The sequence below is a fragment of the Elephas maximus genome, chromosome 3 (genome assembly GCF_024166365.1).
Source record: "Elephas maximus indicus isolate mEleMax1 chromosome 3, mEleMax1 primary haplotype, whole genome shotgun sequence".
NCBI lineage: Eukaryota > Metazoa > Chordata > Mammalia > Proboscidea > Elephantidae > Elephas > Elephas maximus.
This window is the reverse complement of record NC_064821.1, coordinates 71,969,934-71,986,360: the sequence shown is the minus strand read 5'-3', so window position 1 is coordinate 71,986,360 and position 16,427 is coordinate 71,969,934. Positions and strand designations below refer to the sequence as shown.

Sequence of the window (16,427 nt, the reverse complement as noted above, 5' to 3'; positions counted from 1 at the left end):
TAACTCACCTCTGTATTTTTTAAATCAGTTTTGCTTGTCTCAACCTATTTTTGCTAATCTTTTTAAAAATTTTCTGCCCCATAGAAGCTCTCTGCTTACATTTCTATTGAGAATTTCAAATAATTCCCTAAATATGTTTGTCTGTATATCTGTTTATGCTCTCCTCCAGTAAAGAATAATTTTCAGAAGTCTTCTCTTTTAAATCTTCAGGGTGAGATTCCCTTTCTTTAATTAAGCAGTTTCTCCCTGTAGTCTCATGATGGTTTACTTCCTTTTGATCATCCTTCAGTTAACAGAGAGGAATCCTAGTGTTTTGCCCACAGCTTGCCTGTTGTTATCTCTTCAGATAGACAGCTGGGTGGAGGGGTAATGTTGCACAGCTCCCTCCCCAGGTCTGGGATCTACCAGGCTTTCATCTAGTGCAGCTTTGTTGGATCTGGATGAGACTTTGTTTTGCCTTTATTGCCTGAACAGTTGGATTACCTGAATATATTTTGATCTCAAATATAGAACACTGGTTAAAGAGTCAGATTGTGGACTAAGCCAGCCCATGTAACTTTGGACGAGTTATTTAACCTTTTAATCTTTGTCTGCCTGTTTCCTATTCTGTTTAAAAAATAGGGGCTGGAGAGAGGATGATAAGAAAGAATCTCATAAGCTGAGAATTAAATAATACACAACAGTACCTAGGAAGTAGTCAATAAATGCTAGGTTTTTTTTTTTTTTTTTATATATTATAACAGTTATTATTCGTGGTATAGAAGACTCATTCTGTCTCTTCCCCTTCACAGTGCTTTCCCCATGAGAACGTCTTCGGATATGCCATAACTAACTTAACCTTTTTATCTACTATTGGATATCCTACCTCTCTTCCCATTTCTTATTGTTAAAAATAACTACAATGGATATCTTTGCTTAAAAAGCTTATTCTGTATTTTGGTTATTTCTTAAGATCTGTTCCTAGAAAGGGATTACTGGATTCAATGGTATTAATATTTTCAAGACTTCATAAAATTTAAAAATTTTTATTGTGAAAGTTTACAGAGCAAATTAGTTTCACGTTCAATAGTTTGTACACAGAGTGTTTTATGACATTGATTTCATTCCCCACAATGTGCCTGCTCTCCCCTCATTCTGTCCTGGGTTCTCTGTTTCCCTTCGTCCTGAATTGCTGCCCCTCCCTGCCTTCTCATCTGTATTTTTGGGCAAATGTTGCCCTATTAGTCTTGTATAATAGGTTGTTCTAAGGAACACATTCCTCTCGGGTGGTACTAATTATTTTATGGCCCTGTCTGTGATTTGAGGCCCTGGTGGTGCAGTGGTTAAAGCACTCACTGCTAACCAAGAGGTTGGTGGATCAAACCCACTAGCTGCTCCGCAGGAGAAGGATGTGGCAATCTGCATCTGAAAAGATTTACAGCCTTGGAAACCCTATGGGCTGTTCTGCTCTGTCCTGTAGGGTTGTTATGAGTCAGAATTGACTCCGCAGCAGTGGGTTTGGTCTGGTCTGTGGTTTGGCTGAAAGATGGTCTCCAGTAATGGCTTCAGGTCCAGTTCAGAAAGGTATCTTAGGGCCATAGTCTTCGGGGCTCCTCCAGTCTCTATTAGACCAGTAAGTCTGGTCTTTTTTGTGAATTCGATTTTTCCATTCTGCAGTTTTTTTCCCACTTTGTCCAGGATCCTCTGTTGTGATCCCAGTTAGAGCAGTTGGTAGTGGTAGCCAGGCACCATCTAGTTCTGCTGGTCTCGGGGTCGTGTAGGCCGTGCTTCATGTGGTCTAATACTTCTTTTTTACTAATCGCTCCCTTAGGTCTTTGGTTTTCTTAATTCTGTTTTCCTCTGGATAGTAAGAGACTGATATTTGTATCTTAGATGGTTGCTTGTAAGCATTTAAGATCCCAGAAGCTACTCACCAAAGTAGGATGCAGAACTTTGTCTTTATGTACTATGTTGTGCCAGTTGATGTAGATGTGCCCTGACGCTATGATCCTTTGAGCCTAAGAACTTTGTCCTGTAAGATATTTGATTACATTTAAGATGTTGCCCTGACTGCAGTCCTTTTATGCTCTATTGTCTATATTGATATATAACCATCACCTACAGTTAGGTACGTAGAAATATTCACCACCAAACCTCTATTTGCAGATGAGTGTGTTCCTTTATACCCTCCCGTACCTCTTGTCATATCTATCTAGCTATGTATCATTTGTAAATTAGTGTTTGTTAATACTATTGTTGTAGGATTTTCTGTTTCATAGACATAGAAATGTTGCCTTTTGGTCTTGCGTTCCTCTCACTGTCCCCTTGTCCTCCACACCTTGGCTATGTTTTTCTGACTTTCACTATATTGTGTATTGCCTTTCCCTTTACCAAAATTAACATGTGTCTTCTATTTGGTAATCCTTCCCCATCGCATCAGAGAAAGCCTCCCCCCGAGTGTAAACCTTTTCCTGTTTCTTTATGACAGTGTTCTCATACAGTATTTGTCGTTTTGCGATTGACTTATTTCACTCAACGTAATGTCCTCTAAATTCATTGGTGTTGTGACATGTTTCATGGATTTGTCATTATTCTTTATCATTGAGTAGTTTTCCATTGTCTGTATGTACCACAGTTTGTTGATCCATTCATCGTCGTTGGTCACGTAGGTCGTTTCCATCTTACTGCTGTTGTGAATAATGCTGCAGTGACTATGGGCGTACATTTCTATTCCTTTCAGTGGCTCTTATTTCTTTAGGGTATATACCCAGGAGTGGGATTGCTGAGTCATATGGAATTTCTGTTTCTAGCTTTTTGAGGGAGCATCGTACGATTTTCTAAAGTGGTTCTACCACTTTGTTTCCACCAGCAGTGTATAAGAGTTCTAGTCTCTCCACAACCTCTCCAACATTTGTTATTTTCTGTTTTTGATTAGTGCCAGTAATGCTGGGGTGAAATGGTATCTCATTGCATCTCTCTAATGGCTAATGATCACATACATTTCTTCATGTGTTTGTTAGCTGTCTGAATGTCTTCTTTGATGAAGTGTCTGTTCTTATCTTTTGCCTATTTGTAACAGGATTGTTCATCTTTTTGTTGTTGAGGTGCTGAAGTTTTCTATAGATTTTAGAGATTAGACCCCTGTCGGATGTTGTAGCCAAAAACAAAAACAAAAACAAAAAAACCAGTGGATAGGTTCTCTTTTTACTCTTTTAGAGAAGTCTTGATGAGCTTAAGTGTTTAAGTTTTAGGAAGTCCCATCTAGTTTGTCTTGTGCTGTTTTTGCATTTTTAGTTATGCTTGGTATTCTATTATACCATATAGTAGGGCCCCTATAGCTGTCCCCTGGAGCCCTCGTGGCACAGTGATTAAGAGCTTGGCTGCTAATCAAAAGGTCAGCAGTTTGAATCCACCAGCTGTTCCTTGGAAACCCTAAAGGGCAGTTCTAATCTGTCCTGTAAGGGTCACTATGAGTCAGAATCGACTTGCTGGCAATGGGCTGTGGTTGTCCCTGTTTTTTTTCTTTCATGATCTTTATAGTTTTAGGTTTTATATTTAGGTCTTTGATCCACTTTGAGTTAGTTTTTGTATATGATATGAGATATGGGTCCTATTTAATTTTTTTACAGATGGACTTCCAGTTTTTTCAGCACTATTTATTTGTTAAAGAGACTGTCTTTTTCCCATCTAATGAAATTTGGCCCTTTGTGAAAGATCAACTGCCTGTAGGTGGATGGATTTTTGTCTGGGTTCTCAATTCCGTTCCATTGATCTATATGTCTGTTGTAACAGTACCAGGCTGTTTTAACTACCGTGGCTGTATAGTAGGTTCTAAGATCTGGTAGCGTGAGACTTCCTACTTTGTTGTTGTTCTTATTCAATAATGCTTTACTTATCTGGGGCCTCTTTCCTTTCCATTATCAAGTTGGTGATTAGCTTTTCCATCTCATTAAAGAATGCTCTTGGAATTTCGGTCAGGATTGAGTTATATTTGTAGATTGCTTTGGGTAGTATTGACATATTCATAATGTTGAGTCTTCCTATCTATAAGCATGGTATGTTTTTCCATTTATATAGGTCTGTTTTGCTTACTTGCAGTAGAGTTTTGTAGTTTTCTCTGTATAGGTCTTTTACATCTGTAGTTAGATTTTTTCCTGGTGGTGTAGTGGTTAAGAGTTACAGCTGCTAACCAAACGGCTGGCGGTTCAAATCCACCAGGAGCTCCTTGGAAATTGTATGGGGCAGTTCTCCTCTTTCCTGTATGGTTGCTATGAATTGGAATCGACTCTACGGCAGTGGGTTTGGTTTTTTGATTTGGTTTTAGATTTATTCCAAGGACTTCATACATTTTGCCAAACTTATTTTCAGGAGATCACTTTCTCATGTTCCATAGGCATTATATAGGGCCACTATGAATCAGAATCAACTTGACGGTAACAGATTTGGGTATAGAAGATGTAGAAGCTACTGAAGAGTTTTAAGTTGTTTACCTTTTGAGTATATTACCTTTCAGTCTTACTTCTGTGTTACTTCTCTTTATACGGAGTTATATACACGTATCTTTTATATATACACATTTTAGTCTACTTTAGCATTCTTGTAAACATTCTTCTGTTTAAAAAATTGAAAAGTGTTTTAAAATGATTGCATAATATTTTATAGATGAATATATGCTGTATTTAATAATTTTTGTTGTATTTTGTGTCTTTAACACTTTTCATATTACAATACCATGGAGAAGATCTTTGTTACCAAATCTTTGCCCATATTTCTGATTATTTGCTTAGGTTAAATTCCTGAAAGTGGAAATTACTTATTTGTAAAACTTGATTCATATTGTGAAATTTCTTTCCAGAAAAGCCAGATAAAGCATTATTAAGTAATCTTTTAAACTGGATAAGAACCATTTAAAAACTGTTTTTAGAAGTCCCATTTCTGCTGTGCTCTTCTTAAGACTAAGAAATTACTAAATACGATTTCTCACATTACAAATATTTGTAATGTCAGTCATGGTTTTAATATTGTGCTAGATGGTATGGGGATTATTTTTAGGGCGATAAGATAAACCGTCATGACATTTTTGATACGGTGCCATTTTGCTGCTTAGTGAATGTTGTTTCAGGGGTTAAGAGGAGAGCAGAAAGACATGTATACTGTGGTATTTGAACATTAGTCTACCTTTCTCCGACTCCTAGTCTGTCAGAAAGGGAGAGTGTCTTAGTTACTTAGTGCTACTATAACAAATACCACAAGTGGGTGGTTTTAACAAACGTTTATTTTCTCACAGTTTAGGAGGCTAAAGGTCCAAATTGAGGGTGCCAGCTCTGGGGGAAGGCTTTCTCTCTGTCACTCTGGAGGAAGGTCCTTGTCTCTTCTGAGCGTCTGCCCCTGGGCAGTCTTTATGTAGCTTGGCATCTCTCTTCCTCCATCTCTGCCCTGCTCAGCTGTTTACTCTCTTTTATGTATCAGAAGAAATTGACTCCAGACACACCTACACTAATCCTTCATTAACGTAACAAAGACAATCCATTCCCAAATGGAATTGCAACCACAGGCATTGAGGATAGTAATTACAATACATATTTTAGGGGGACACAATTCAATCCATTCACCTTTTGCCTTCTGGAATTCCTGTCCATCCCCCATGCAGAACACATTTACCTCATCCAAAAAGGAAACCCGATGCTGTTAAGTCCTTTCCAACTCATAGCGATCCTATAGGACAGAGTAGAACTGACCAATAGGGTTTCCAAGGCTGTAAATCTTTATGGAAGCAGACTGCCACAACTTCTTCCTGCGGAGTGGCTGGTGAGTTCAAAGCACCAACCTTTCGGTTAGCAGCAGAGCACTTAATCCATCACATAATCCCAAAAGTCTTAAATGAAAGCCAAGTCCAAAATCTCATCTTCTGAATCATTTAAATCAAATAAATACATATGGGTGAGACCTTTAGGTGTGTTACATCCTGGAGCAAAATGTCTCTTCATCTGTGAACCTGTGAAATCTAGATCGCAAGTTCTTTATTTCCAAAGTACAGTGGTGGAACAGGAACAAGGTAGACATTTGCATTTCAAATGGGAGAAACTGGAGGGAAAGAAGGGATAACAGGCACCAAACAAGTTCAAAACTCAGCAGAACAATTTACGTTAGCTCTAATGGCCACCGCACACTCCAGAACCGAGTTGGTGAAGATGTGACTCCTTGCAACCTAGGAGGTCTTGGCTCTACCCTTTGAGATCTTAGAGGCTGTGGCCCCACCCTTTGATACTGAGGCAGCTCTGTCTCCTGGGCTGATCTCCGAGTTGCTCCAGGGATGGTTCTTTTCTTGAAAGATGACAGATGCAGTCCCTTTGGCCTGTTTCCTGCCTGTGGCATTCCAAGAGGCAGACAGTGTTCTCTTGTTTTGTTCTTTCTCTGTCCCCTTCAGTCTAAGCTCATGGGTTTTCTGCTGTGGTAGTTAGTTTTTTTGGTTAGTTAGATCCATCAGATACAGGCTTATCTCTTTAACAAAAGGTTGTATAACCATGTCCTTGGTGAAAATTCTAGGACACGTGTCCTTAGTTTGTACACCAGAATTTTCCAGATCTTTAAGTTTTGTTTTCATTTTGCACATTTCATTTTTAAGTCCATCTCTTTCTTCTTGCATTTTACCATAAGCGGCAAGGAGAAACCACTTGGCCCCTTTAAGATCTTGGTTAGAAATCTCCTCAGCCAGATAGCCAAGCTCATCATTTACAAGTTCTGCCCTCCACCCAACATTTTAACATAATTCAGACAAGCTCTTTGCCACTGTGTAAAAAGCATCACCTCTCCTCCGTTGTCCAATCACATGTGCATTATTTGAAGCCTCACCAGAAGCACATTTAACGTCCGTGTTTCTGGCCACATTCAGTTGCTGGTGCCACATGTGTCTCTAAGACTATAGAGGCTTACTCTGTAGCTCTCCTCACTTCTTTCTGAGCCCTCACCAGAATTGTCTTTGAAGTTCATGATACTACCAACAATCTTTTCAAGGCAGTCTAGGCTTTTACTTTTAGGCACCTTAAAACTCTTCCAGCCTCTACCCATTACCCGGTTCCAAAACTGCTTCCACAATTTAGGTATCTCTTAGAGCAGCACCCCATTCCTGGTACGAAATGTCTTAGGCTGGGTTCTCTAGAGGAGCAAAACTAATGAAATGTATATATAAAGATATGTAGAGAGATTTATTTCAAGGGAATGTCTCATGCAGTTGTGGAGGCTGGCCAGTTCCAAATCTGTGGGTCACTGGCAGGCTGGTAGCTTCTCCTGACTTACGTGGTAACAAGGGCTGATGAACTCAAAATTTATAGGTCAGTCGGTAGGCTGCTGGTTCACAGGGTTGCAGGAGTTGGCAAATCCAAAATCTGCAGGTCAGATGGCAGGCGGTTGGCTCATGTCCAGAAATCAGAGGTCAGGGTATGACAAGGTGAATGCAGGGTCGAGAGCGAGCTTTGCCAGAACATGCATATATATTGGGTAGCAGCCACACTTCGAAGGAAACTCCCCTTTCAACTGATTGGCTGTTCACATCAGATAACAGAATAGAGGATGATCACACCATATCTGCCAAACCACTGAGAATAATGGCCTAGCCAAGTTGACACATAACCTCAACCATCACAGAGGACAAATCAGCTAGAGAAGTAGCCACAGGTTAAAGTTCTTTTTTCCCTTGTTTAAGTAACCCTCAATCCCCAATCTACAGAGACTAACACTATAGGTATGCCTGGTAGCTGATATTTTTCTTCTCTGGACTTATTTTTCATAACTGATAGTGTTCACTGGTGGTCTAAGCTATACATCTTTTAAAACTGTATTTGCTGCCTTATAATTTGCAGTGGCTATGGAAGGCCTGCAATTTGTTTTCTTTCACAAACTTTTTATGGAAGAAATTCTTCTAAACCTTTTATTCCTATTACCACATTTCTGTTAGGGAGCACAGGGGATGACAAAATCAATCTTAAATATATTAATATTAACAAAACTTGGAAAAGCCAATTCTGTGCCTCTTTTTGTAGACAAGTATTTATAACTTTCATATTACTTACATAGATTGTTATACTTTGCCAGTAAGATTTTTCCTCATTCCAGTGGTGGCAATAAATATGTCAAATTTAATTTAGTTTTTTTGCAAAGAGCTTGATACTTTTAGATTATCGCAATCTGATTTGAGAACTTTTGGATGAATGTTCTTGATTTATCTTTTTTGCTTTTAGCATATAAATATAATATTTATATTAGTATTTCTGAATGAAACTTTACTGCCCTCAAAGACCCTTTGATGTTTTCTCCTTTTGCAAATAATTTTTTATGTAAATTTTCTGTATAGTTGTTTGTAAAGGTTTCTTGAGAAACAATAATTCCATTAGGTGTTGTATTTTTTGCCATTGTCATCTGTTCTTTTGAAAGTCAAGAATAGGTCACTCATATAGATGTCGTAAAAATGTACTTTGAAGACTATAATGCGCCTGACCCAAGCCATGGCATTTTCAGTTGCCTCATGTGCATGTGAAAGCTGGACAACGAATGAGGAGGACTGAAGAAGAATGGATGCCTTTGAGTTACCGTGTTGGTGAAGAGTATTAATATATCCTGGACTGCCAAAAGCACAAACAAACCTGTCTTGAAAGAAGTACAGCCAGAATGCTCCTTAGAAGCAAAAATGACAAGACTTTGTCTTGCATACTTTGGACATATTATCAGGAGGGATCAGTCCCTGGAGAAGGACATCATGCTTGGTAAAGTAGAGGGTCAGCGAAAAAGAGGAAGACCCTCAATGAGATGGATTGACACAGTGGCTGCAACAATGAGCTCAAGCATAAAAATGATTGTGAGGATGGCGCAGGACTGGGCAGTGTTTTGTTCTGTGGTACTCAGGGTCGCTATGAGTCAGAACCTACTTGATGGCACCTAACAATGTAGATGGCTATCGATGGTACTTCAACAGTATTAACCCATACCTTTTCCAGATAGGCAAAGATAGATTTATTGTTATCTTAAAGTTTCAGATTTTTATTAGAGTCTTGCACATTAATTAAACAGTATCTCTCTCCAATTAAAATAACCTTGTTCCCATTATTGATTTCAAATTCATCATATTTGGTGACATTACAAAGGAAGAGACTGGCAGAAGCAGCACTTGTGAGACCTTTATATTTAAAAGTATGGGAGTATCATAGGAAGGAGCCCTGGTGGTGCAGTGGTTAAAAAGCATTGGACTGCTAACCGAAGGGCCAGCTGTTTGAACCCACCAGCTGCTCTGCAGGAAAAAGATGCTTTTGTTAAAGATTTCAGCCTTGGAAACCCTACGGGAGTTTTCTGTCTCGATGCAAATGGGAGTAACATAGGAGCCCTGGTGGCACAATGAATAAGTGCTGGACGGTTGACCAAAAGGTTGATGGTTCGAACCCACCAGTGGCTCCACAGGAGAAGGGACCTGGTGATATGCTCCTGTAAAGATCTAAAGCCTAGGAAACCACATGGGGCTACTCTGTCCAGTTGGGTTGCTGTGCGTTGGCATTGACTCAGCGGCGCATAACGACAGTATCATAGGATACATTGATTTTGAAAATATATCCATTCTTTTTGTACTCAGAGGCTCCTTGGTAAAAAGACCTGGTGATCTACTTCCGAAAGATCACAGCTCTTGAAAACCCTTTAGAGTGTAGTTCTGTTCTGAAACACATGGGGTTGACGGCAACTGGTGGTGGCGGTATGTATTCTAGTAGTCTGGTAGCACAAATAGTTGAGATAAATATAGTTTACTTTCATCACTCGGATCTCTTCACTACTTAGCAGAATGCCTGTCAAAGCATTACATAATATGTAATTTTATTAGCATTTGTTTTAATTGTTAAAAGTGGTAGCAATTTTTAATGATAAATGAAAGAAAAAGGGAAGTTATATCCAATCCTAGCTGCTATGATGACTTCGGTTTTCCCCTTGTGTATTTTGGAAGAGAAACTAAAAATAGCTTCATAAGCAGTTGATGGCACAACAACTGCTTAACCCAGGTGTGCTGGATTTGTTGTGCTTGTCGTTGATGAGACAGGGAGTAGTAATTAAAAGGATATATAGAGACTTGAGGGTGAATTCCATTTATGATCTTCATCAGCTGCATGACTTTGGACAAATTATTTCCCAGAACCTCAGTTTCCTCATACATAAAGTGAGATAATGTCTCCTCTGGAGTACATTGGCTAGAAACTCAACAAATGGTGGTGTTCATTGTTATTACTGACAGTGAATGAATAAGAACGGGAACACTCATAAATAAGAACTTGTAATGGAGTTTGCAGCCACATTATCAAAAATAAAGAGTAGTTTTATTTCCCTTTTTTTCAGTAACCAGGAGAGAATGCTGTCTTATCTGTATATATTTTTGAGGAATGTAATAACTTCTTTCTTTTCTTAAAAAATGGAGATAATACTCACGTTTTTGGATTATGATTATTAAGAGGTAAAACATATGAAGTACTTATAGAACAGGGTTTGGTACAAAGTGTCAGTAAACATTAGTTGCTATTGTTAAATAGTACAGTATATGGTGGAGAAGGAGATTCTGCAAAATAGACGTATTAGGCTTTTCCCTTCTTAATTAGGTTAATTCTCATATTCCATTTCCTCTTCTTCAAGTTTTTCCTGCTTTTCCTCTGTGGTATCTTCTTTCTGTAATGGTTCTTGGCACCAACTCTTCTGTTCATATTGTTCTGGATCTGTGTTAGTGAAATGGAGCTATTATGATCTAGGCTTGTAAAAATCTTCCTGGAGAACAGGGTTAGGTGTGGAGGAGAAAGGCCCCTGACTATTTAGATTCAGTGGATGAGGAAATCAATATTCTAATAAAGGCATTTTTAGTCTCAAGGAGTAAAATCTACTCTAGCTAGAAAAAATTTAGGGCATTTAATGAAAGAACACCAGGGACTCTCTGAACTGAAGAGCAAGAACTAGATACCTGCGCCTGCCTCCCGGATGCTGGGAGACTTTCTGTTTCTCAGGAGCTCCAGAGTCTCCCCGCCCTCCTCCTTTTGTCACATTAGTTCTCTTCTGTGTGTTGATGGCCTTATTCTGCTTATTCATCAGATTATGTTGTTGTTTTGTGCTGTCAACTTGGCTTTGACTCCTAGTGACTCCATGTGACAAAGTAGGACTGCCCCATAGGGTTTCCTAGGCTGTAATCTTTACTGGAGCAGATCACCAGGTCTTTTCTCCCATTGAGTGGCTGGTGCTGAGTGCTTAACCATGAAGCCACCAGGGCTTCTTCATCAGGTTATACTTGACCGGAAATAATAACCACAGCTGCCAAGTCTTTAGGAAATTTCAGTGAATCTCTCCATGGCTGTCTGGCCCAGATGCCAAGAGAGAAATCTGACTACCTCAGCCTCAGTTAATCATTTCTCACCAGAGTCTAGGGGTTTGGCTGTTCAGAGGGAATACTGTTGGTACAGTTTTTTGTGGCCAGACGTGGTGGGAATCATGAAGTTGTCCTTTCTGGGGAGATGTCTTGAGATATATCTGTAACGGAGAATATTTAAGAAGTATTGATTTGTTGAATATATAATTTTCAAAGTACACAATATAGCTCTGAGTTCATCTCTTTTAAGATAGAAGCTTTAGTGTGATGTAGTAAATACCAGTTCAGAGATACCCTCATGTCTCAGGCTCTACTGTACAAGTAACTGAGAACTGCTTAAACCGGCTCAGGTAAAGGGGCATTGGTTATAGACACACTGAGCAGTTACGGCCCGTGATCCAGGGACAGTAATGCTGCCGAAGCAAGGCCAAGAGCTGGACCAGAATGCTATCAAGACCTGCTTTGTCCATAGTTCTTTAAAATTCTGGACGCGTGATCCACTGTGGTGTCTGCTTTACCCTGCGCTTTGCTCAGTAATATTTGCTTGAAAAATTGATAGATTATAGTTCGTAAAATAATCTGTCTTTTCATTTGGATCATCATCTTTTACATTTTGGAATACCTTTGTGCCTAAGTCTGTGTTTCAATTAAAAACATGCAATGTAGCTGGCAAAAAGAAAGAAATTTGAATAAAGAGGTAGGAGAATCAAGAGACTGTAGTAGTATGGAAGCTGGGAAATGAGAGAATTTTAGAAGGATGGCTTACAGAGTGACAGGTGCCCTGGTGTGCAGAAAGGTCGGAGGTTCAAACCCACCAGCTGCTTTTTGGGAGGAAAATGTGGCAGGCAGTCTGTGCCCATAAGGATTTACAGCCTTGGAAACCCTATTGGGCAGTTCTCCTCTGTCCTATAGGGTTACTATGAGTTGGAATTGACTTGATGGCAGTGGGTTTTTACCTTATTTATTTTTTTAAAACAGGAACCAAAAGATCATGGGCTTCAGCAAGTGATTTTGGGGGATGGATAAGAATGCAGAATGGAAGTTTTCTCTGAATTGATAATTTGCCTAGGAATTGAGAAGAGAGAAAATGGACGTTCTTTGAAAAGCTAGGTTTTGAAAAGATAATTTAGACATTCAGGTGATCTAGCTACTTCTGGTACACTGATTATGGAAATGAAATGCAGAACTAGAGAGAGCCTCTGAGCCTTTTCTTCCCTCAAGGAAGAATGACCAAAAGTTGCCCTCTACTATCTCACTGAGGGCAGAGGAAGAAGGGATGAATGTGTGAAGGAGACATTTCAGTAACTTAGAATAATGTGTGACGTAAATAAGGTTGAATAAGTACCTACTACATATTGGACATTTTATCTCATTTACTTATTACAACAGACTTGTAGCTGATGTTAGCTCAGTTTTATAAATGAGGTAACAGTGAAGTATATGGCATCTTGTTGATTATGATAAGTATAAAGGTGCTTGGGTATAGTAAGTAGTGCTTCTCAAGGGATGATGGGTAGGGCAGACACTTACTGTGCTAAATTATGGTTCTAGTTAGAATAGGACCTCTGTTAGGACAACAACGCAGGTGTTGAGGCTCACAGAAGAAAGTTCTGGGACCTGGGAAATAGAAAGGAAACTGAGAAGCATAGGTCATGTATATGGATGGTATCATTGGATGGAATGAAGAGGAAGAATATAGAGGTAGATCAAGTGCTAAAGCAGTCAACTCGCTTTATCCCTTTTGTTAAGGGGAGTGGAAAATGCCTTCATGGGCAGGGGCAACAGTTTAAAAAAAAAAAAAAAAATCCCTGGATGGGCATAAGAAAGTTATACATACCTGGCAAGTGGTCGGGCAGGTAGAGGCCCAAAGTGAAAAATAGAAAATAATATTGTGAAAACAAACGAGATAGATAGGGTCAGTTAGTTGAAGGAAGGGAGTCTTAGAGACTTTTAGCAAGAGTGAGGAAGGCATTAGTAATAATACTAGAAATTAACACTGACAGGCCACTCAAATGGAATTTTAGTGAAGGGGAGGTATAGAGCACAAGAACTTGAAAGGATTATTCTGTCATGTTGGTAGCATTTACTTTGATTATAATTGGAAGCCAGCCTTCCATCTTTATGGTAGAAAAGGCTTTTTGGTAACCTGCCTAAAATATTCTTAAAATTGTCTATATGTCTTTATTCTTTGACTTTGCTTGATTCCTGAACATCTCCTTCTGATCATTAGTTTGCTTTCTAGGAAGAATTTTTTCTAGAGAGTCTGCCTAGTGTTAATGACAATACCAGGTCCCATTATAAACAAATAAGTTCCTGATTAAATAAAACAGTTGTGAGAACGATGTGGTTTATTTGGTCTTTTTAACCGTGGGTGAATGGAGTTTCTGGCATAGCAAAGAAAACTTCAGAAAATGAGGTTCCTTTCTCAGTTGTCTACAGGTGGCAGGAGGGCGGTACAAAGGGAAAGAGTAGTTCATTACATAGGTGAGGCAGAGGGAGACACCCTGAAAGGAAGAGGGCTGAAGTGGGGGAAGAGAGAATAAAAGAGAAACATGCAAGAGAACAATTGAAAAGTGGTGAGAGAGATAGTGGACGTAGAGTACAGAAAGGAATGTTATGAGGACAGGGTGGATAAGATTTGAAGTTAGGGGAGGAGGCAGTGGAAAGCAAAAAGGCAAGAAGACCAACGAGAGCGTACTCATCAAAGCCTACAGTAGAAATAGAAGGCAGTTTTATCTGTATTCCTAATAGAATATTGAGGGTGGAAACTTCCTGTGGCTGCCATGGAGGCAGCTTGGTGACGTAGAAAGTGCAAGGAATTTTAAATTGGAACACCTGAATATTTAGGCCCTGACAGTGCCATTTAGGAGTCCCTGTGTGGCACAGTGGTTAAGAGCTACAGCAGCTAACTAAAAGATTGGCAGTTAGAATCCACCAACTGCTCCTTGGAAACCCTATGGAGCAGCTCTACTCTGTCCTGTAGGGCTGCTATGAGTCGGAATTGACGCGATAGCAATGGGGTTTTTTTTTTTTTTTTTTTTTTGGTGTGGTGCAGATGTCGCTAACCAAAATTTTGGAAGTTCAGCTCTACCCAGAGGCACCTCAGAAGAAAAGCCTGGTGAAGACCAGAAGATTAGTGGACAGCAAGGTTTTTTGAAGGCTTACTGTTTTGAATAATGTATTTCACACTTCTTCTTGATGTTACTATTACCTTGTAGTTAATGATTGTGGAGATTAGGAAATTGAAGCCTAGACCTAAGATTGTTATGCTATAAGTAGGGGTACATTTAATGATAGGTAAGGAGGGATTCTTGTGATATCTCCTATTATTATTATTTCCTGGTATTGAGGGTCTGGGGACTCTCAGGTATCTTTCAGTGTGGAGAAATGTAGGGGCATTTGGTTATTTAGTTTGCAACATACCCCCCCCCCCGAGGTTTACCAAAGAAATGTTGGTTGGATCAAATGAGTCCCCAAATTTATCTTTACGATATGAGTCAGAATCGACTCAACGGCATCGGGTATTCACAATTGGAAAGGAAAATCTGCTGCAAAAGACCCCTTTAAAGTGTTGAAAAGCAAAGATGTCACCTTGAGGACTAAGGTGCACCTGACGCAAGCCATGGTGTTTTCAGTCACCTCATATGCATGCGGAAGCTGGACAGTAAATAAGGAAGACAGAAGAAGAATTGCTGCCTTTGAATTGTGGTGTTGGCGAAGAATATTGAATATATCATGGACTGCCAAAAGAACAAACAAATCTGTCTTGGAAGAAGTACAATCAGAATACTCCTTAGAAGCAAGGATGGCGAGACTACGTCTTACGTACTTCGGACATGTTGTCAGGAGGGATCAGTCCCTGGAGAAGGACATACTTTTGGTAAAGTAGAGGGTTGGTGACAAAGAGGAAGACCCTCGATGACATGGATTGACACAGTGGCTGCAACAATGGGCTCAAGCTTAGCAACAATTTTGAGGATGGCGCAGGACCGGGCAGTGTTTCGTTCTGTTGTGCATAGGGTTGCTATGAGTTGGAATCGACTCAACTCGACGGCACCTAACAGCAGCAACAACATTCACAGGTGGGGAGGGGACATTGATCTTTTGACTTAGTAACTAGGTGTAGGTCACATAATCGTGTTCAAATTTCAGTGTCTTTCAGCATGTTAGTCTTGTTTGTCTTTACTTATTAAGTTAAAAATGTATGAAAAATACCTAACAAAAATTTCATGTGATGGAATTTGTTTTTTCTTTTTCTGGATCTTTTGTAATGATGGCTTGATTTCTGTATGCTTTTTGTTTTGAAAACAAAAGGGAATGGGAGGGGAGAAAAGCAAGGGGGCATTCCTGTACCCTGATGGTTAAAGGTAAGTGAATGTTTAATCTCAGTCGCTTGATTATTGTTATTGTTTTTGTCAGTATCTGAAAGTAAACATAGAAAAGCTTATCAATAGTTTCTGTTGTGTATGTGAAATTTAAGATACTGACTTAAAGCTTTTTCCCTCCTCTATTCTGAACAATAGGTACGTTCTATGGATGAACTGAATCATGATTTTCAAGCACTTGCTCTGGAGGGAAGAGCGATGGGAGAGGTGAGTGAACTGATGTGTCAGAAAAGTGGGCCTGTTTTAAAGGGAAGGTTGAAATTGTCTTTCATCAAATGTGTCCAAATGTAGTCTTTAGAAGTATGTGCTTGCTTTTCCTTGTGGCCATCCTCATGATAGGAATGGGATGTTGCAGAATTTTACCAAGACTGTATCATTATAGGAAAACTCTTAACCTTAGCCTAGTGTCTTAAAAACAAAAGAAGTCAACTTAAAATATGAGCACAAGTTATTGAATATCAACCAATAAGTTGTAAATTGAGGCATTAGAAGTTTTACAAAATAATTTAATTTTATATGCCTCTAATGGCTTTATCTTTGCCTCATTTTCCAACTGCTAGGTTCTTTTGCAGTGGAAGGGAGTTTTAGATTGGTATGCTGCTAGTCAGAGTATGTTGACAACCTATTTTTAGAATAGTGCCTTTTTTGAGGAAGTTGCGTAGAGCTCCGTTGTAAAGGAGAGGTTGTTA

At 39.3% G+C, this 16,427-nt stretch overlaps 1 protein-coding gene across 20 annotated transcripts in view; it reads left to right on the top strand.

Moving 5' to 3' along the window:
* The window catches only part of PUM1 (pumilio RNA binding family member 1), a 157,507-nt gene that overhangs the window by 32,518 nt on the left and 108,562 nt on the right, over positions 1 to 16,427 (top strand). For all 20 annotated transcript variants that reach the window (XM_049878544.1, XM_049878540.1, XM_049878545.1 and 17 more), the window contains one exon: positions 15,877 to 15,945. In XM_049878544.1, the coding sequence (XP_049734501.1) occupies positions 15,877 to 15,945 (69 nt within the window). The remainder of the gene's footprint in view (positions 1 to 15,876; positions 15,946 to 16,427) is intronic.